At 51.0% G+C, this 22,049-nt stretch overlaps 1 protein-coding gene across 2 annotated transcripts; it reads left to right on the top strand.

Annotated features, from left to right (window-relative positions):
* The first annotated feature begins 12,511 nt into the window (after positions 1–12,511).
* On the top strand, positions 12,512–22,049 carry LOC310847143 (WAP four-disulfide core domain protein 2-like). 2 transcript variants are annotated; one of them, XM_083744711.1, is made up of 5 exons: positions 12,512–13,081; positions 13,173–14,100; positions 14,422–14,571; positions 20,284–20,436; positions 21,864–22,049. In XM_083744711.1, exons 2-4 carry the CDS (start codon positions 13,584–13,586, stop codon positions 20,433–20,435), a joined length of 819 nt encoding a protein of 272 aa, XP_083600837.1. In that variant the 5' UTR covers positions 12,512–13,081; positions 13,173–13,583; the 3' UTR covers position 20,436; positions 21,864–22,049. The 2 variants fall into 2 exon arrangements, with proteins under 2 accessions (XP_083600837.1, XP_083600836.1); XM_083744710.1 differs by lacking the exon at positions 12,512–13,081 and having other exon boundaries at positions 13,910–14,100.

Genomic DNA, 22,049 nt, shown 5'->3' with positions numbered 1-22,049 from the left:
ATGACCAAGCAAACAGATTTATATCTCTTATTATTCTGCAGATTTTGGCTGTAAACTAGAGTCCCACAAAAAAATTTCAAGTTGGGCCTTAGAGTTTCAACTTGGGCCCCACTGGCTGGCCCTGAGTCTCATAGTTGCTGGGCCTTGGTTGCCCTGCCCTCGCATGAAGTCTTGGGTTTGCAGTTTTAGGAGAGGAGAGACTGCCTGCTGGGGGGTGGGAGGGCTGGGGAGGCCCCTTGGATTTTGAGGCCCTAGGCTTCAGCCTACTTAAAGGTAAAGGGACCCCTGACCATTAGGTCCAGTCGTGGCCGACTCTGGGGTTGCGGCGCTCATCTCGCTTTATTGGCCGAGGGAGCCAGCATACAGCTTCCGGGTCATGTGGCCAGCATGACTAAGCCGCTTCTGATGAACCAGAGCAGCGCACGGAAACGCCCTTTACCTTCTCGCCAGAGCGATACCTATTGATCTACTTGCACTTTGACATGCATTCAAACTGTTAGGTGGGCAGGAGCAGGGACTGAGCAACGGATGCTCACCCCATTGCAGGGATTCGAACTGCCGACCTTCTGATCTGCAAGTCCTAGGCTCTGTAGTTTAACCCACAGCGCCACCCACGTCCTTAGACTTAGTCTACTTAGCTTATACATAAATCTGGCACTGCCCAGAATGTACCCCAGACAGTGCTTCACAAATCCAACCCCCTCTTCCTCAAACCACTGCCTCTTCCATGCATTGAGACCACAAAGCTGTGTCTACCTTTGTGACCCTGCACACGGAACAGGCAGCATTTCAGAGCAAGCTACCTCGGTGGTCCTGTCTCTCAGCATCCTACATTTGGCTTCCAGGACCTCACATTTCCCTATATCATTGGTGCCAGCCTGCACCATGACCACTGACTCCTCCCCATCTCTATCTACCAGGCTACCAGTAGTGATCTATGGAAGTGAGAGCTGGACCATCAAGAAGGCTGATCGCCAAAGAATTGATGCTTTTGAATTCTGGTGCTGGAGGAGACTCTTGAGAGTCCCATGGACTGCAGGAAGATCAAACCTTTCCATTCTGAAGGAAATCAGCCCTGAGTGCTCACTGGAAGGACAGATCCTGAAGCTGAGGCTCCAAGACTTTGGCCACCTCATGAGAAGAGAAGACTCCCTGGAAAAGACCCTGATGTTGGGAAAGATGGAGGGCACAAGGAGAAGGGGATGACAGAGGACCAGATGGTGGGACAGTGTTCTCTAAGTTACGAACATGAGTCTGACCAAACTACAGGAGGCAGTGGAAGACAGGAGTGCTTGGCGTGCTCTGGTCCATGGGGTCACGAAGAGTCGGACATGACTAAACGACTAAACAGCAACAACACCTCAGTGATGGGAAACATCCGCAGCCCTTTCACCAGGTGGGCAATTCACCCTGCGCTCTGCATGCGCATGGCACACCCAGCTATGCTCCTCATGACTGAATCACCCTCTGTGAGGATCCCTCCACCCAAAGCTGTCAACATTCCCCCCTTTTTAAGGGAAATTCCCTCATTCTGAATAGGATTCCTCTCAAGAAAAGGGAAAAGTTGACAGGTATGCCTCCACCCCATGCAGGATACAGGAGGAAGAAGTTGCCCGACATTGCAGCTGCATTACTGGCTTTGTTGAGGTTGTGCAATACAGGGGGAGGGGGTGGGCATAAACTTGAGAAGCCTCTGTGACATCCACTACCCCCCGGCCCAGACACAGCAGCAGTGTTGTATGTAAGCACCGCTCATATTTTGCTGTTTTCATATTTACACCATCCACACTCCTGAAAAGGTAACTTTGCTACAGCTGCAGAAAGATGTTGCAACAATTCTAATTTTAGCACCTCTCTAGGGAAGGTCAAGTTGATTTGTTTGGTGGCAAATCCAGGTGGAGCTGACATTTGGCAAGGAAAGGTGTTCTGGGTCACCTCCAGCCTCTTTCAGTTTGACACCCCCAGTGGAATAGTTATTTTCTACATTCACCTTCCCACTCCAAAAATTCTGGCACTGAGAACCTTTTGGCAGTCTTGCCACCTGTTAAGTTCGTTGCTCCTGGAAAAAGAACAGTTTTGGTGCCCCGCCGCCACCCAAAAAGCAAAAAAAATTCACAAAAAAGATGGGCATAGATTTGCATCAAATTTGCATTTTCTAATTTATACATAGAGATGCAAATGTAGAAGTAATCCCATCTTTAGACAGGTGAGCTGTGCTGTCTGCTGTCCAGGTGCTGATGTGTGCAACTGTGATGGGCAGCTTCCAGGCCCCCTAATCTACTGTATACTAACGTAGACATACATCCTATTAACCAACCATTCATTTCAATGGGGAGGAAGGTACTCTTAAGTAAACGCTAATTGAACACAACCCTTACACATGTTATCCTTCCAAGGGCCTGAGGGTGGCAGGTGGCCCACATCCTTTGATCCTCACAACAACCCTTTGAGGTAACAGGGATTGGCTTAAGGACATGGCTAAGAGAGGACTGAAGCTGCATGTGGGAAGATTCAAGACACACAAAGGAACTGCTTCTTTTTGCAGCACGTGGTCAAACTTTGGAACTGAGGGCCACTTCTCCACACAATGTGCAGATAAACTATGGAACTCCCTGCCACAGGAGGCAGCAATGACCACTTCCTTGGATGGCCTTAAAAGAGGATTGGGCAAATGCATGGAGGAGGAGAGGGCTATCAGTGGCCTCTAGCCAGGAGGGCTCTGCTCTGCCTCCGAAGTTTGAGACAGCAGAGCTTCTGAATCCCACTTGCTGGAACCCACAGGAGGGGAGAGCTGGTCTTGCACTCGGAAGCTGCTTCCAGGTTTCCCAGAAGAGGCATCTGGTCACTGAGAGCAGTATGCTAGACTAGATGGACCATTGGCCTGATCCTGCAGTCTTTTTAGAATTGGAAAATGGGATTCCCTGGCCCTCATTCCTAGAACCAGAGTGGTTCAGGGTCTGAATGTCTTACCAGGACCTGGGAGAGACCAGAGTTCGATTCCCTGCTCATCCATAAAGCTCCCTTTGGACCAGTCACTGCCTCTCAGCCTAACCTGGAGAGCCAGTGTGGTGTAGTGGTTAAGAGCAGTGGACTCGTAATCTGGTGAACCAGGTTCGATTCCCTGCTCCTCCACCTGCAGCTGCTGGGTGACCTTGGGCCAGTCACACTTCTCTGAAGTCTCTCAGCCCCACTCACCTCACAGAGTGTTTGTTGTGGGGGAGGAAGGGAAAGGAGAATGTGAGCCACTTGAGACTCCTCACGGTAGTGATAAAGCGGGATATCAAATCCAAATCCAAACCTCCCAGGGTTCTTGTGCGGATTAACTAAGCAACGAGGCAGAAGCATCTTTGCTGCCTTGAGTTCCTTGTAGAGGAAATGGGGGGATAGAAATAGAATGAATAAATAAAATAGTCCAGCACTCTGCTACAAACACCAGGTGTCCTGCCTGCTTGGTTTTACATCCTGTGACTATTATCCCCTTGTTACTATTTTGTTATGTTCCTGGTGATCTTGTATCTTGTGTCAAAGCGCATGATTAAATTGTTTGCTCAGGTGAAACTGGCAATAAAAACGGGATGATTGATGGGCTGCCAAGGTGACCATGTGCTTTTTATCTTTTAATCTCTCCCCCCCTTCCTTTTAGAGTGCACTCTCCTCCTCTGGAATTTGCTACATTTACTTTCCCCCTTTGGGATCCTTTCACACTCTGCTTGTTCCTTAATCCCCGTCTTTGCAAAGGCACGCCCTCGTGCATTGCACACGCAGCCTTGTTGACATGCTTAGGCACTATGTTTCAAACATACACATGCTCTCAGCTCAGCCGCCTCCCCGGGGTCTCCCTGCCCGGGCGACCAATCTGACCTTGGATAGGCCTGGAACACAATGCATTATGTAACCCTTAAAAAGTAACCTGGACACACAACAGCAGCAGCAACAACAACACAAAACCATCAGCTCACAAAGACATGCTTTGGCAGGGAGGGTACTGGGCTTAGCTGGGCATGCAGCCTTGCAAAGGTGGGTCTTGCTGTTTGGAAGCGAAACTGGGGGCGCAGGGTGCCTTCCACCTCCTCCTCCTTTGACCAGTGGGAATCAGCCCAGCCCAGTGGTTAAAATGCCAGCTTGAAAGCTGGCAGATCCAGGTTCGAATCCTGGAATGCCCAGGTGGCCCTTCGATAATAATAATAATAATAATAATAATAATAATAATAATTTATTTATATCCCGCCTTCCCCAGCTTCAGCTGGGCTCAGAGCGGCTAACAACAGTAAAAACAACACAGTTTACATAAAATCACAATCAATTCATTGAAATACATTCTAAAATCAGTTCATTCTAAAATCAATTCAGAGTCAAATTCTTGGCAACCGTTGGGCTAGAGTTCTATGAGGATTACAGAAGGAGGGGGTCAAACTGTGCCTTGGCCAAAGGCCTGGAGGAATAGCTCTGTCTTGCAGGCCCTGTGGAAAGATGTCAAGTCCCGCAGTTCAACACCATTTATTGCCTGCAGCTTCCGGTTTATATTAAAAAATGGCAGTTTTGTGGGTTCGGCTGTCATAGAACTGTAGAGGCATCTGGTCCAATCCTCTGTAAGGCAGGAATCACATTAAGGAGTCCCTGTCAGGTGGAGATGTGTTGTTTGTAAGCCAGCTTTTCCAATAAGCTCCCCCCCCAAAAAAAATGCTTAGAAATCAATGGCTGTGTTTTTCTCTCTCCCTCTTTAAATGAGTTTTAAATAAACGTAAAGGAAGAAAAGTGACTTAAAGAAAACACATCATTGGGTTAACAGAAGCAGCAGCAAAAAAAAAAGGACCCACATTGAGCTGGTGCAATAAAAATAGAAGGCTGATTATGATTTTCAACATAGAATGGAATAAAACCCATTAGTATTGGCGTGGATGGGGCAAATCTTAGAGGAACAACATCACATATTATTGAATCAACCAAATCCACTGATAAGCAGAGGGAGGGGGCAGACAGTCTTCGTCCTTACTGACACCTGTCATGAAATCACACCAGACCTCTGCAAAATCTATGCTTCTGACATTGTCCCCTGGAAATGCATCGCTTATTGCTCAGCTTTTCCAATCAAGCAACTTCCTGGCTGCGTTCTGGGTCCGAGGAACAAGGCAGGTGACAAGGTGGCTTTGCATCGATCGCATGGCTGCACCCGCTGGGCAGTCACTCAGGCAACCCATCAAGTCTCAGGCACGTCTGGGGCCGGCTGCCAGTGCCTCGGGCAAGGAGAACCAGCCTCAAATGGAGGGGGGGACCTTGACTAGTCAACGAAGGTCACCTTGAAGCAGCCCCTCCCACCCCCAATTCCACCCACACCCACACAGCATGCCAGAGGGTTTATATCTTGGCTCGGCTCCACTTGGCTCCATGACCCTTCCCGCCGGCAGCACCATGAAGCTGGTCCTCACCGTCCTCCTCCTGGGGCTCAGCCTAGAGCTCTTTGGGCCCAATTCTCCATCAGCTGCAGCATCTCCTCTCCAAAAAACCATCTCCCAAGGTGAGTGCAGGTCTGTCATTTCCTCTCAAAGGGCTACAGGCTCTGGGTGCCTGTCAGAGAGGCTGGACGAGGGAGACGTGGACATGAACGAAACCAAGGCAGAGTCCTCTGATGCCTTATAGAATCGTAGAGTCAGAAGGGACTCCAAGGTTCATCTAGTCCACCCCGCTGCGATGCAGGAATCTCAGCTAAAGCATCCAAGACAGATGGCCATCCAACTTCTGCTTTAAAACCTTCAAGGAAGGAGAGTCCACCTCCTCCTGTAGGAAACCATTGCACTGTGGAACAGCTCTTACCTTCAGAAAGTTCCTCCTGATGTTTAGTCAGAATCTCCTTTCTTCTAACTTGAATCCTCTGGTTCAGGTCCTCCCCTCCAGAGCAGGAGAAAGGAAGCTTGCTCCATCTTCCAAGTGATATTCAAAGATGGCTATCATATCACCTTTCAGTCTTCTTTCCTCCATCCTTTGAAACAAGTCCTTATCCGCCTGCCACATTTGAGCCGCTCCTAGTCCTTGTTTTATTGGCTGGTTGCTTTAAAAAGGGTTTCAGGCTCTCAGCCACCCTAGAAGTTTGTTATAAAAAAAGGAAGCCTGTTGTAAATGTAGACAGGCAAATTAAGATGCAGCCCAGCAGGGAGTTGGACTCGATGACCCTCGGGGTCCCTCCCAGCGCCACAATTTTGTGATTCTATGTGAGTTTGTAACTGGCAGCTTGTAACTTGTGACTCGGCTGGTGCTCAGCCAGCTGGCACAACCTGCCTCAGATCCCAGGTGCGTGTGTGTTTCACCTGTGGGATGCTAGGGGGGAGGACCTGGCAGAGGCTGGGATGACCCTGAGGACTGAAGCAAATGTGAGGGGGTTTTAAGATGGGGTTTGGAGGAAGGGGATGAGAGACAGAGGCAGAGAGAGGAGGAGAGAGTTTCTGGATTGCCAGAAAATCCATGGAACCCCATATCCCTTGCTTTGCACTCTCTGACCCACACAGGCTCAGGAATGCAGCGGGACCAGAGCAGGGAGGTGAGCAGAGCTAGAGGGGGGGGGGGTCTTGCAAACATTAACCACTGCAGAGGCAAAAGCAGGTTGACTCCTTCACTGCCAGAAGGAGGATTTCTGCCAGTTTAAAAGCAAACCCGGAGGCAACCTGCAGAACCCAAAGTTATGTCTGCACCAAAATGTGTGCTGGGAGCCAGAGACTGGACCCATTTCCAGCACATGTGTTAGTCTGCTGCAAGATTAGCTGCATGTGGAACACCAAAGGCAAGCACTTTTATTCTGGGAGAATCATCTGTTGACAAGCATACCCTTCCATTGATGCCCTGAGAGACACAGTGGTCCAGTGGCTAGAGCACATGGCTCGGGTCTAAGGGACCTTGATCAGCTCCTTACAGTACCAGAATTTTGATTGAGATTCTTGCATTGCAGAGGGTTGAATAGATGACCCTCCCGGGTCCCTTCGAACTCTTCAGTTCTATGATTCTATCAACCTGTTGCACGACCTTGAGCATGTGGCTTTCCCATCTGAAGACGGGGGTGATGCTATCCTACCCTGCAGGGTTGTTGTGGAAGCTTTGTTAATTGGTGTATTCTCCTCACTTGTATTCTAATCTTCTCAGTCTTTAAAGCTGAACTGGAGCAATCCAGAATTGATGTTGGCTGCAGTTTAGCTTTAGAGAGCAGGTTTTTGAGCAAAAATAAAAGAGTTCTCGGACAAAGAGCTTTAAAGCAGGGACTGTGCCTGGAAACAGCAGGGGAAAGGTAAGTGTGGGTCACCCCTAGATGATGCTTGGGGGTCCATTGAAAGTCTACAATTCTGTGATTCTATCATGGCTAGTACTAGTCACCAACTCAAAGACAACTCCAGGGGCCATAAAAATTTGCAGTGAAATCCACGGGCTCCTTCTCCTCTCTTCGTTCTCTTGCTTTGTTCATCTTGAGCTAGGTGGCTTCTTACTTTCCTTGGGTGGCTCCAGGTTTCCTGACCTCTGAGAAAGAGCAGAGAAAACTCTCCCCCCCCATCCTCCCGCTGCACCCACGGCCCTCCCCCCGCTCATCTTCTTGCCAGCAGACCACAACTGCTCACCTGGGAACCAGCAAGTTCCTCCCCAACCTGCTGCTCTGAGCCTAGAAAGCAAACAAGGGCAGGGCTTTCTGTGGCAAGCGAGCCTTTTCTCCTCCGGAGCAGGAATGCAGACGTCATGGCGAAAGTCAATCTTTGGATACATCAAGTCCACATCTAATCTCACTAATCTGGACAGAGTCCAGACCGGACAGAGACTTGGAGGGAGAGGTCTTCTGGGCCGGCTGGCCAGCCAGCCAGTCAGGTCCACCTGCCCTCCAGCCCACTCCCCTCCAGACCTCAAGGTGAGAAGTGCAATGAATCATAGAACTGTGGAGCTGGAAGGCACCCCAAGGGCTGTCTAGTCCACCCCCATGCAATGCAGGACTCTCTTGATTTTCTCCTATTTACATGCTGCATCTTTTCCAACATGATGACCAAAGTTCTCCCACCCAGGCACTGAGCAACGCCAGCCCCTCTTGGCTTCAGACTCATCCAGGCCCTGCTGCCCTGGGCCTTCTGCCTTTGGTCCTTGCAGCAGACTGCTAGAGGCGGTCAAGTCAAGAACACAGTAAACTGTGACCTGTTAGGATAAGAAGGCCGTACTTCCAAGCCGCCTAGAGCTTGCGGTAATCCAACAGCCGTGAGTTTCCCCATGTCATGACTCCATGTGTTTTGTGCAACGTTTTTAAGAAGCAATCTTTTATGCATGCACCACACACCCAAATGCACAAATGCATGGCTGTGGCAGAGAAAGCGACCCAAGCATGCCAGGATGGGGATGGTATTGCCCTAAAGGCTGGGGCACAAAATAAGCAGCTGCTTGCAATTTGGCAACAGTTAGAGAGGTTGCTGAAAGGCAGAGCAGATCCTCAGGCTGAGCAAACACAGATACATCTGGCAGCAAACAAGTCCTAGAATGCAATGCTCCCCCCCCCCCCGCTTCCCACCCCCCCTTTGCCACTGTTGCTTTTGCCCTCCTAGTTATCATCTGCAAGGTAAGTACCAATTAATCCTTTATGTAACAGACGACAACTCAGGTTACAAACTGCTGACTGGCCCAAGGAAGCTGGCTAGAAATGTAGTTCTCTCTCTCTCTCTCTCTCTCTCTCTCTCTCTCTCTCTCTCTCTCTCTCTTTCCTAAACCCCTCCCTGAATTTGACCACCTTCCAAGTCCCTGCTGCCATGGCTGCGAGAAGCGTTCTGCCCAGGAGCTCATCTCTGGCACACAACTTGCCCAAATGCTCTTCTCAAAATGCGGCTCAAAGGACACAGGCGGGATTGTTCTCAGGCGAAAATGGATCTGGTCTGGATTGTAGGGCAGTTTTGCCCAAAACATTGGCCGGGGGAGGGAGGGAGGGAGGGGTGCTTTTGCTTCGGCCTATATAATTTCATCCAAGCTATAAAGCACCGTCCTAGGCCCCTGCTCCCTGCAGAACCATAGAAGAATAGAGTGGAAGGGACAGAAAGGGTCATCTGGCTCCTGCAATGCATGGTTCCTGCATGCCCTGGCTATGTGGCAGCCAAGGATGACCAGGGAGGTCCCTGGCCCTGGAAAGGGGGGCAAATATCCCCATTGTAGCAGTTAAGGGGGGACAAATGAACCCTGGTCTCCCATTATCTTCATCTGGTGGTTTCCCAGCATAAAAATCCAAGATGAAAACAAGAACTCAAACAAGACAAACTAATAATGCCCTCTGCCCACAAACCCCTATGCAACACAAGAGTGTCTTAATTCCAGAAATGTTTCCCAAACTCTCAGGCTTAGTTCTGTCCTATGAATTCTGGAGCACACAAGGCAAACAGAATTGCCAGCATTTCACATCAGACTCTGAAGCTCAGCCAGAATGGTAGCCTGCTCTGCAAGAACATCAGCAGATGATTGTGCTGACCTCGGGCTCATCCGCACCTACCCCACACTTTAAAGCACTGTGTCTGTGCACCTTTTTTTTTTTTTTTTTTGCTCCAGTGCTTTCCCCACAAAATCCACTCTTTAAAGCTCCATTGGAACAAACAGCAGTTCGGGATTTCTGCCGATTGACGTTTACGTTGATTCAGCAGTAAACAGCAGGTTTTCCTGGGGAAAGTGCCAGGGCCAAAATAAAAGTGCTTTAAAGCACAGACCTGTGCCTAGGAATATGGCACAGAAGGAAGCCTGGATGAGACCCTCAGTGCTGTGCCAAGCACCAGGATGACCTGCTTCAAGGTGCTGCTAAGGGGGCATTCTGCCTGTTTCCCCTTCAGCTAGCCAGAGCTCATTAGGGAAGCAGGAAACAGATCTCGCTGTTCTCCTGAGCATGGCAAACTTTCAGAAGGAGCCAGGGCAATACACCAGAGTCAGCTGTGCCATGAAAACATGGTTCACTGAAGAGAAGGACAAAGAGAGCAGGTGGGGATGCCTCCCTGCCATTTGTAAACAGATCCTTTTCTAACCACATCTTCCTCCTTTGTCGGTTCTTTCTGCTTTGCTTCCTAAGCCAAAAGGTAAAGCTAGGAACAATTACACAGCTGATTGGTGCAAAGGGAGAGATTAGATAAGCCAGCAGGGACCAAAGCAAATGGCATAAGAAGAAAGAAAAGTCTGGGAGGGCTGAGGAACATCAGAAGCCAACAAGCCAGGCCAGCAGTCCCTCTGAGCCAGTGGTTGCCAAACTTTTTTTTGGGGGGGGGCCACGCCCTTGGTTTCATAAACTCAACTCTTGTGCCCCTATAAAAAGCATTGTTCAGGATAGTGGTTTGCAGGACCCACCAAGGAAAATAATAATGCAATAAACTCCAAAGCAAGAAGCAAGAAACAAGGATGAGGGACCAGATGTGCCCTCAGCCTGATCCAACAGGCTCTTGCAAATATTTCTGGATAATGTGGGCAAATGTGGTTGTGGGCGGCTAATGTGTCCCAAAGATTAGGAATCCCTTAACAGAAAAGGAGGTGAGCTCCTCTCCAGAGCTCGGTCACTCTCCTCTCCTCCTTACTTTGTGCTCCGATTAGGTAAAGGTAAAGGGACCCCTGACCGTTATGACCATTCCTCAAGTCGCAGACGACTCTGGGGTTGCGGCGCTCATCTTGCTTTACTGGCCGAGGGAGCCGGCGTACAGCTTCCGGGTCATGTGGCCAGCAGGACTAAGCCGCTTCTGGCGAACCAGAGCAGCGCACGGAAACACCTTTTACCTTCCTGCCAGAGCGGTGCTGTCAGAGCTGCCTCTAGGTCCCAGCTCACAGAGGACCAACGCTAGGCTGTCGTAATGTACAAAAGTCTTTATTGAAGTTCAATTTCCATTTCAAAGCCGCAGCGTGCAGCACTACGTCTTAAACCCTAGATCGGCGAAGTCCCGTCTGAGTCTCCTCCCCTCTGACACCAGTTTAAGATCCTAGCCCTGCTCCACCTTTTCCGCTGCTCTCTCCTCCTCTGGGTCCTCCTGCCCGCTGGGGCATTGCCCTTTCTGGACTCTTCCGACGCTGAGTCACTTAGCTCCTCCCCCTGCCTCCGGCAGGCTTTAGGACCCGGTTCCCAATCCTCATTCTCTGCTGTCCCGCGCTCCTGTACATTTGAACTTGCCTCTCGCGCCAACCCAGTGACCTTTCTCCTAACCGTTACACTACTTCTGTCACTGCTTCCCTCTTCCGTGATACTGGCCGGATCTGACCTCCCCTCCGTTGTCCGACTCTCCGATGGAGGTGTGGTCAGCCCTGCCTCGTCTTCTCTCCCTGGTGGGGAAAGCACTGGCCCCGATACTTGGGACTCTTCCCCCCCACTCTGCTCTGGTGGGGAAGCTGGTCCTGATTTCCAACTACTGCTCTGGGAGTCCCTGCTGCCCCCTTGCTCCTGGGGCGTTCCCCTTGTGAACCCCCTACCCCTGGCCACTGGCGCCCCCTTCTGTGAGTCTTCCGATTCGCTGGAGAGGCTCATGGAATCCCTCGGACCACTGTCCTCTTCTCCTACGCTCCCCTCGGATTCTTCCCCTTCGCATAGTTTGTACGCTCCCCTCGGATTCTTTCCCCTTTTATGGAAGCCGCCCAGAGTGGCTGGGGAGGCCCAGCCAGATGGGCGGGGTAAAAATAATAAATTATTATTATTATTATTATTATTATTATTATTATTATTATCTACTTGCACTTGGACGTGCTTTCGAACTGCTAGGTTGGCAGGAGCAGGGACCGAGCAGCGGGAGCTCACCCCATCGCGGGGATTCGAACCACCGACCTTCTGATCAGCAAGTCCTAGGCTCTGTGGTTTAACCCACAGTGCCACCCACATCCCGATTCAATTGTGCTTCGATTGGAGATGTGCAAATATGGAAAGAAGATCCGGATCTGCCCCTTGGCCCGCCAGTCACCCTTCCCTGTGTAAAGAAATCAGAGCTGCTGCTGCACCCAGGCTCCTTGGCTCCTCTGTGCACACAGCTGCAGGGAGCCCACTCTGGATGACTTTCCAGCCTCCAAGGACCTGCCTGCCACTATCAGAGTGACTGGTGAAAAGAATGGATTCGGACCGTCAATGTAAGAGACTTATGAGGTTCTAAGAAGGTTCGTTATTCCTGGGCTGCTATGAGAAGAGGATGCTGGACTAGATGGGCCATTAGGTAAAGGTACCCCTGCCGGTACGGACCAGTCGTGTCCGACTCTAGGGTTGTGCGCTCATCTCACTTAAGAGGCCGGGAGCCGGCGCTGTCCGCAGACACTTCCGGGTCACGTGGCCAGTGTGACGAAGCTGCTCTGGTGAGCCAGCACCAGCGCAGCACACGGAAACGCCGTTTACCTTCCCACTATAAAGTGGTACCTATTTATCTACTTGCACTTAGGGGTGCTTTCGAACTGCTAGGTGGGCAGGAGCTGGGACCGAAAGACGGGAGCTCACCCCGCCGCGGGGATTCGAACCGCCGACCATACGATTGGCAAGTCCTAGGCACTGAGGTTTTACCCACAGCGGCACCCGCGTCCAAGATGGGCCATTGGCCTGGTCCAAAAGGGCCTCCTTATGTTCTTGTGGAGGAACGCTTCAGCCAGGAAGTGCTCACCTGTGATTACGATGCCCGGGCAGAAGCCAAATGCCCCTCCTTGCCAGCCAGTTCCTTTTCCATCAGAGCTCATGGCACCTTCATAGCCCATTTTCTTAGGCTATCCAAGCAAGGGGTGCTAACCCTGCTTGGGCCGACAATCTTGCTTGCCCTGGAAGCTGGGAGAGTTAAACCCCCATTATGTAAGCGGACATCTGTGTCCCTCGATCAGGCATGGTGCCTGCAACTGCAAACAAAGCATCAGCTCCAGCATTCCCAAAACCTTGTCTCATTGTTGACAGCGGGGATTTAACTGGCGTGAGAACACACGCAAGGAGGGAGGCTGCCAGGTGCCCTGTGACCCAGCAGGGAGGGGGCAAAGGGACCTGGGTGGCCCCCCAGCCGGGCTAACATGGAACTTGAGACCTGGACAGCCAGCCTGGTACCTCAGATGACAGGCTTGCCCCTTCTCTCTCCTGCTCAAGGGCTGGTTGTGCAAAGCAGGGCATCACTCTGCATTGCGCCCAGCCCTTTGGTTGGGAGCAGACACCAACTGGGCACAGTGGATTGCTCTGGCCTTTGGTGAGGCCATGAGTTGGTGGAAAGCTAGAGAAGGACTGAGAGAGCCAGTAGCTCTTGAGGACTCAAGCAACACTGAGGACATCAGCCACTGTGAGAACAGGATGCTGTGCCAGGTGTGCCACTGACCAGACCCAGCGGGCTCTTCTTATCGTCAAACATTGCATCATCCTTTACCATCAACCACAATTCAGGTGGCAGAGGAGGCACTACAAGAAGATCTGGGTATACCCTGAAAAAGGGCAGAGTCTCTGCCACTCTGCTGCCTTCTCTGCCTCATGTGCTCCTGGACCTTTGCAGTGCCAGCAGCCAGCCTCTCTTCCTCCGAACCTTTCCCTGTGGCACCACATTCGATGGCAAGCTCCACCTGCCCTGGCATGTCTCCTGAGAACCCCTTGCGGGCTCACATGGGGAAATGTGATTTTGGTCAATGGCACAATGCCCTTGGCCTTCGGGATGCTGATCCAACTTGCACTTCTCCTCTGGGAAGAGCAGGGGCTTGCTAGAGCATCTTCAACCCCTGCATGCTGCAAGGAGACCAGGAGTTGGTGGAGAGACAGAAGGGTCCCTAGCCAGCTGAGCAAAGACTCCCAGACTCTTCTCTTATGGCTCCCTGAGCCTGCCGTTTCCTGGTTCACACCAGGGCCAGCTGCGTTACTTGATCCGATCCGATTGTGCAATGGAAGGAGGAGGGAGCTGGGCTCCACTTGTTCTCTGTCCATCGCCCAGGAGCCTCTCTTCCCCCTCCCCACCTCCCTCCCCCTCCGCCAGCCACACCTGAGAGAGCTTAAAGCTTGGCCTGCAGCAGCCAGAGACCACAGCACCTTCTCTGCGAGGAACAACACCATGACGCCCAGGAATAGCAGCTGCCTCCAACTCTTCGTCCTCGTCTCCCTGGTGGGGCTTCTCACAGCCTCGATTCTGCGGATAGAGCTGCTCAAACAGAACATTACAGGTGGGTGTGAGACGAGAAGAAGAGAAAAGCCCTTGTCTCCAGCCTGGCCCAGCTGGATGAAGAGGCCCGGCCCACCTGACTCTCCTTCGGCAGGGAAACCCTCTTGCCTCTCTTACCTGCAGTGGGTACCTGGGAGGGAGCCCAGGGCAGTTGCTGTCCACCCTCCCAGAAAAGGCATTTGCTGCAATGCCTGCCATGGGCATTGATGCCAGCTTGCCACCCCAAGGGCAGGAGAACTCCCTGCGGCCACATCAAGGGCCCCCAAGAAGAGGCCGGGTGGCACCCCTCCAGGCAACTCTGTCTTCTCTTTGCGTTTTCCAGTTGCTGCAGTCAAAGGGGGCAAATGCCCAGATACAGAGATGGAGAGCGCCAGCAGTAACTGCACAGAAGAGTGCCAGTCTGATGCCAGCTGCGAGGGCGTCGAGAAGTGCTGCCGGACGGGCTGCGGGGCCTCTTGCCATCTCCCAAATGGTAACACTGGCCCTCCTGTGCCCCCACTGCAATCCTCCTGCCCCCCCAGGAGCCAATCTCAGCTAGGCACCACATGGTTGAACTGTGGAACTCACTGCCACAGGGGACCCTGATGGGCACCCACCTGGAAGGCTTTAAAAAGAGGTTTAGATATCTCAGTAGAGGAGAGGGCTATCCGTGGCTACTACCCAGGATGCTTCCGCTCTATCTCCACAAAGGGGAGAGGGCTCTGGTGCCCAGATCCTGCTTGCAAATTTCCCATGGGCCACTGTGAGAACTGGAGGCTGGATTCCATGAGCCAATGGCCTGATCCAGGAGGCTCCTCTTATAATCTTAGGCCTCAGCTTCAGGACCATGATGCCAGATGCTGTGAGTGGAGGGGGGCTGCCTGTTATGGAAGCCCCTGCCCCATCTTTCCAGCAGTCAGTGGCACCAGGCCCAGGCCCCTCTGAATGGATGCAGAACAGTCACGTCATAAGTTGGGCAAACAAGGTATGCAGGTGAGGCCTGGGGTCTCCTGATCTGTGGAGCGTCCTTGCAGAGAGCAGCGTTTGGGGATTTGCTCCTTCTGTGGCATAAAGGAGGGAGGTGGCATTTAAGCAGGGGTTGGATGATTTAGCTGAGATTGCTGCATTGCAGGGGGTTGGACTAGAGGACCTTCAGGGGTCCCAACTATGGTTCTGTGATTCTAAGCTTCTTGGTAGGAGGATGAGAGAGCGGTGCAGGAGCCAGCCTGAACCCTCTCTGTGACAACCAGGATCCTGCAGAAGCAGGAGACAAGCATCTTCTTTGTGGAATGATAGAACTGCAGAGCTGGGAGGACTGGAAGGGACCCCGGGGGTCATCGGTGTGGTAATTGTACACAGTTATGCGGAAATTGCCTGGGGTCATTTGACCCTTTTTAATAGTTCTCTTTTTCTCTCATAGAAAAGACTGCCAAGACACTTTGTTTAAAATAACATTTTACTTTTACTTGGTATTCTGAAACATATTTACATGAATTCATATATGAGACTGGTGAATATTCACAGGCACACTGCAGCATGAAAACAACACCTGCTGCTCTCACAATTAAAACTCGCTCTCTGCCCTTGACCACTGACCCAACAGTGGTGTTAACATCATAGGATTTTGTGCTATGGCATTAACCCTTGCATAACAGTTTGGATGTGCCATTCCCGCCATCTAGCCCAGCGCCCTGCAGGGCAGAAAGGTCCTGCCACTCCAGTCTGCAAAGAGTAACCATGTTCCTTAAGTGACTGGAGCCCCATGCACTAGTGGGGCAGGATGGGGTGCAGAGGTGCCCGCTCACCTTCTGCCCTCCTCCAGTCAGGGAGGTCTTCACGGGAATTCTTGGTGGCTTTTTGGAAGTAAGGTAAAGGTAAAGGGACCCCTGACCATTAGGTCCAGTCGTGGCCGACTCTGGGGTTGCTGTGCTCATCTCGCTTTATTGGCCAAGGGAGCCAGCGTACAGCTTCCGGGTCATGTGGCCAGCAGGACCAAGCTGCTTCTGGCGAACCAGAGCAGCACACGGAAACGCCGTTTACCTTCCCGCTGGAGCGGTACCTATTTATTTATTTATTGCACTTTGACGTGTTTTCGAACTGCTAGGTTGGCAGGAGCAGGAACCGAGCAACGGGAGCTCACCCTGTTGCGGGGATTCGAACCACCAACCTTCTGATTGGCAATTCCTAGGCTCTGGGACAGCCCATTTTGCTGCCTGAGGCAAAATGTTCAGGTTCGAAGCACACCCCACCCCTTCTGAAGCCAGGCTTGCTGGGGTCATAGGGCGGTGGCAGAGGCATCTGGCTCCTGGAGGCAGCCCCCACGACAGGAGAAGCGGCTGTGGCTTTTTCTTGTTTCTCTGGTGGGGGGCGGGATGGGGCAGGCAGGAGGCACACATGGTGGCATTGGAGAAGTGAGAAGCTGCAACAAAAGCTCGTGCAGGGACCTCCTGGGTAGCCCCAAAACACTTCCAGGCTCCTCTTCCCTTGGAATGTTGCCTGGCTAAGCCTGCGAACACAGTGGGCTGGGCTGGGCTGAGCTGGCCTTCAGAGGTGAGATTGTGCCCCATCTAGGCTGACAGAGATGCAGAGAACTTTGCTTCTTAAGAGAATCTCCTTTTCGTCTCTGCGGGGCCGACATTCCCCATTCGGAGAAGGTACTCCTGCCTCGTCCGCCAGGCATTTCTCTTTCGCAACCAGCTGCAGTTCCAGGAAATACTTAATATAGTGCTTCTTTCCCTGTTGAAATCCTTTAATGAGCGTCTCACACAGGCAAGAACTTAGTGTTGACTCAGGGCGTGTACAAACCATACGATCAGGTGCACCCTCTGCTGGGTGCGGGTGCCGTTTTGGGGTCCTGCGCATGCAACATCATCCCCATGTTGTCCTTAGAATCAAAGAATTGTAATTTGGAAGGGACCCCAAGGGTCTATTTAACTCATTTTGGCCCAAGAAAGCCCTTCTCAAGAGCTCATGGCCTCCATGGAGCTTTCTGAGGTCACCTTCGACTGCAGTAGTCTGACGAAGTTTCTGCTTCCCGTGTTTAACATGTCTATGAATGAAATGCTTTAGCTATGATCCCTAGATTTGAGGAGGGAGGGTCCCGTCCAACTACATAATTCCAGGATTCTATGAAATAGGCAGGATAGCAGTGCAGCAACCTTGCCATCTCTATAGACTGATATCTATCTATCATCTCTATCTATCTCTATTATCTATCTATCATCTCTATCTATCTCTATTATCTATCTATCATCTATCTATCTATCTATCTATCTATCTATCTATCTATCTATCTAATCTATCTATCCATCCAGTGCTCCCCCCCAAAAAAATGTTTAGGGGTACTCTCATTTTCCTACTCATATTTAAATACTGCCCCTCAATGAAGCCAAACTTAGATTCACAAAATGTTTAGGGGTATGCGATGTTAGAATTCCTGCTCCATGACTGCAGTCATGGGATTTTTGTCTATCACGTGACAATGTATATTTTCACTCCACAGAGTGGGAAGTGACGGAGACGGGATGTTTGTGTTCCTGTGTTATGTGAAGTAGGACTATTGTCCTTCGTTCTTTTTCTCTTTGCTGTCTGATGCTAGAGAGAGGGGGAGCCATGTTGCAGTGCTCTGTATGTGTTTATATGTAAATGAAGTAGATTAGCTCAAAATGCTGAGTTGCTGAGTTCTGTTACGCAAACTGCGAAGACTCTGTGGATCCCTAAGTGTGCCGATGTCTGTTGGCATCGGTCGCTGTGATGTTCAGGCTGAAGAAAGCTTTTGAAGCTCCCGAACGACTGACCAGGAGGGAAAGAACATGCCAGTCGGGTGTAGGTCAAGCTCGTGACAATGGTTATGGGCCCAGGGATCAGGGCTACAGGCCCAGTGCCAGCAGAGGAAGAACTGGGGGCTGTTTTTGTCCCGGTTGGAGTCTCCTGGAACCGGCAGCTTTCAGAGACGGAAGAGAAAAAAGCTGCATAGAGACACTGTGAGTAAGAAGCTGCCTAAAAGTGAAAGTAAAGAAAGGCCAGCAGAAGAAAGCTTGATTTATAGCCGTCTGATAAGGACAGTAAAAGTTTGTTCCAGCTTGAACCAAGCTGCGGAACAGACCTCCTGACATGCATACCCTTGCGTCCCCCCAGAAAAAGCTCTCTCTCTCTCTCTCTCTCTCTCTCTCTCTCTCTCTCTCTCTGTGTGTGTGTGTGTCTATCTTTGCATCTACTGTGAGGCCCTGTGAGGCAAGTATCTCAGGCAGCAGGATCCATGCGGCAGGAGATCTAGCCTCGGATGAATGCATCACTGCCGGCTCCTGCTCTTGATCCTGTGGTGATAGCAACAGCTGTGTTGCACTCATGGTGCACTTCTTGGAAAGAGGGCTGTCACCTCCCCCAGTGCTGCCTCCACAGTGGCCTTTGGGTGAATAGGTGGCACTGAAGCTCTCCTCCCAACCCCTAGGGAGGAAAGGAGGGGACTGCCTCCTGGCGCCTCCTGGGGTTTGCACCACCCAGCATCCTTCAGTAGGCCCTCCCCCCACCTTTGCAGCAGCCTTTGATTCCCAGATTGAAGGTTGATTTGACCCCCACCGACCCCACAATCTTGTTTCCAATGTAGATCTTCACCCAGCCTTTTTTCCCTGGCAGGGGGCACCGTTTGATGGTTTTGGGTTGGGCCCCCAAGGGTTTCGGTATGTATATGCAGAACCCTTGGAACCTTCACCCTTAAAATACAAAATAGAAAAAAAAGTTAACAGAAACAGTAATTGAGGGGAGGGGAACAGAGAACACTGTTGCACACTAGTTTGTAAGGGTGCCCACCTGTGTGCAAAGACAACACAGAGAGTAGCTAGGACTACTAGTAGCTAGGACATGTGGCCTAGGACCCTCGTAGCTACGGGACCGCCTCTCCTGGTATGCCCTGCGGAGGACCTTAAGGTCCACAAATGACAACACTTTGGAAGTCCCAGGTCACAAGGTGGTTAGATTGGTCTCAACTAGAGCCAGGGCTTTTTCGGCTGTGGCTCCAATCTGGTGGAAGGCTCTGTCACAAGAGACCAGGGCCCTGCGGGACTTGACATCTTTCCGTAGGGCCTGCAAGACAGAGCTGTTCTGCCTGACCTTTGGTTTGGACTCAGTCTGACCCTTGTGTTTCCCTCCCCTTATGGTCTGGATTTTGATTTATGGGCTGCTTTTAAAATGAGGCTGCATTTTAAGTGGTAGTTAAACCTATATTTTAAATTGGGTACCCCCCTCTCTTTCCCCCCTATTATGTTTTTACTGTGATTTTATTGGTGTTAGCCGCCCTGAGCCCGGCTTTCGCCAGGGAGGGCGGGGTATAAATATTATTATTGTTGTTGTTGTTGTTATAGCTGCTGCTTTAGACAGTTATTGTGTGTTCAATTGCATACTTATTTGTACAAATGATCTATGATCTAGTTGAGAATCCTACATTACAGGGCAGCCTTTTTCAACCTGTGGGTCCCTAGATGTTGTTGAACTACAACTCCCATCACCCTAGCTAGCAAGGCCAGAGCTCAGGGATGATGGGAGTTGTAGTCTGGGGCCCACAGGTTGAGAAACATCTGGGGACCCACAGGTTGAGAACCACTGTTATAGGGGGTTGGACTGGATGACCCTTGGGGGTCCCTTTGAACTCCACAACTCTATGAAAAGTGCAGTGTGGAAAAGGAAGTGGTGTGAGCTTCAAAGGCTTCCTGTGTCCAACCTCAGAGGTAAGTCTTGTCCAGTGCTACAAAATGTGCTTGGGGTGGCAGCCGTCCATCAGCAGTAGAGGCCTCCCCTTTAAGGCAACTGCTGCTGCTTCCACTTATTACTGGTTCCCCATGATAGGCATCTGGTTTTCCACTGGGAGAACAGGATCCTGGACTAGAAGGGTCACTGGCCTGTTCCACTGGCCTGTTTCAGGCTCTTCTGGTGTTCTGTGTGACTCTGAAGCTCCATCTCCTTCTTCCTCCCCTTCCTTACACCCTTCCTTGGTCTTCTGCTTTGCAGGATCCTTCTGTGATTCCACTTAAAACATGCTCTCCCTCGCCTTCACCCGCCTGTCCATGAGCAGTGAAAAGCCTGGGCTGCCCTGGAGGAGGAGACCCACTGCCAGATGGGCTGCAGAGGTTGCCTCTGCGCTTGCCTTCCTTTTCCTCCTGGGGCTCCAGATGTCTCTGCCTGCTCACTCTCTGCTCTTCTCCCCTTGCAGATAAGCCAGGCACTTGCCCCAGCCTTTCCATCGGGATCTCCATGCTGGGCGCCTGCCACAATGCGTGCGAAGTGGATTCGAACTGCCCGGGGGACAAGAAATGCTGCCAGAATGGCTGCGGCAAATTGGCCTGTTCCACTCCTGAATTCTGAGGTGACCCCTTTGTGGGAATGTTCAGGCATGCAAGAGAGGATATATTGTTTGATTATAGCCTTTCCAACTTATGTTAACAAGCTCACAATTTAGCAGAGTAACATTCCCCTTTATAAACTCGCAGCGGATATATTTGCTCAGGCTCGCTAAAGTCTCTATAATAACTGTTCTGGTATTTTCCCCTTATTCCCTCATAAAAGATAAGACACGACACAGTCTTCTATAAAAATATAAAAAGAGTTTACTCACACATCATTCTGTTCACAGTCGGATCCCAGGAGGCAGACTTAGCTTAGAAAAGTAACATACACCTGTAAACTATCTCATAAGGAGACAGTCCCTTTGTCCTCTCTTGGCTGGAGGCCAAGAAAGCATCTTTGGCTAAGCAGATGTTGCTTCTTCAACAAAAGTAGTCACAGAGAGAGAGGTGGCTGCCCTGCCCTGTGCTTTTGTCGTTACCTGCACAGGTGAGGCCACGCCCACCTCTAGTCACATGCAGAGGAAGTCTGTCCCAGCCCAGAAGGAAACAGGAAGTTTACCTGCTGGCTGGACAAACATTCCTCCCCATATGTAAACATGTTCACTCTAGGAATGTTGTACTTGACTGCTCTTGTGTTTCACATCCCACACCCGTGATGTCCTGCAGGAAGCATATTTGAGAGCCAGGGGAGGAAAGGTCTGCTGCAGAAACCCCAGGCAGAACTGGCCGTGCCGGCAGGAAAAAACTCTGCCGTTCCCTGGAAATCAGGGACATTCCCATAACCTGCCACGAGCCCCACAGGGTTTACGGCATCACGGTATTGACTCGCTAGAAGGATTTCTGTGGGACATTTATAACACTGGGGTGGCGAGTGTCGTGAGCTGGATTCTGCCAGCCCAACTGTCTAGAGTGCCTGTAAAACACAGGCCTTGCAACAGCGCCTTTTCAATAATAATAATAATAATAATAATAATAATAATAATAATAATTTATTATTTATACCCCACCCATCTGGCTGGGTTTCCCCAGCCACTCTGGGCAGCTTCCAACAGAATATTAAAATACAATACAATGGTACCTCTGCATGCGAACGGGATCCTTTCTGGAGCCCCCTTCGCATCCTGAGTAGAACGTAACATGCATCTGCGTGTCTGCGAATGTGCGTGACATCATTTTGAGAGTCTCCGCATGCGCAAGCGGCAAAACCCGGGTCGCCATGGAGCGTAACTTGAAAACGCTCAACCTGAAGCATATTCAACCTGAGGTATGACTGTAGTCTATGAAACATTAAAAGCTTCCCTAAACAGGGCTGCCTTATGTTGTGAACTGCCCTGAGATCTTCAGATGGAGGGCAGTGTCTAAATTTAATAAATGGTAATAATTGCAAAGACAGCTGCCTGCAGCGAGGCTGGACTCACCCTCTCCCTCTCTCATCTTCCCTCTCCAGATGCAACGTCCGGGACCTTGTGGAGCAGCTGCAGTGGGGGACCCTGCACAGACCCCAATCTGAGGGCAGTGACCACCACCGTCTCCCTGATGCTCTGCTCTCAGCACCTGGTCGCCTCCCCACCTCCGCCATGTTTGCTGGACCCCCTCACCCACTTTTGCAGTAAAACTCTCACTTTGCACAGCA

The sequence above is a fragment of the Podarcis gaigeae genome (assembly GCF_964106915.1).
Source record: "Podarcis gaigeae genome assembly, chromosome: 6".
Taxonomy (NCBI): Eukaryota; Metazoa; Chordata; class Lepidosauria; order Squamata; family Lacertidae; genus Podarcis; species Podarcis gaigeae.
The sequence above is the reverse complement of the archived record's forward strand: the minus strand, read 5'-3'. Positions and strand labels throughout refer to the sequence as shown.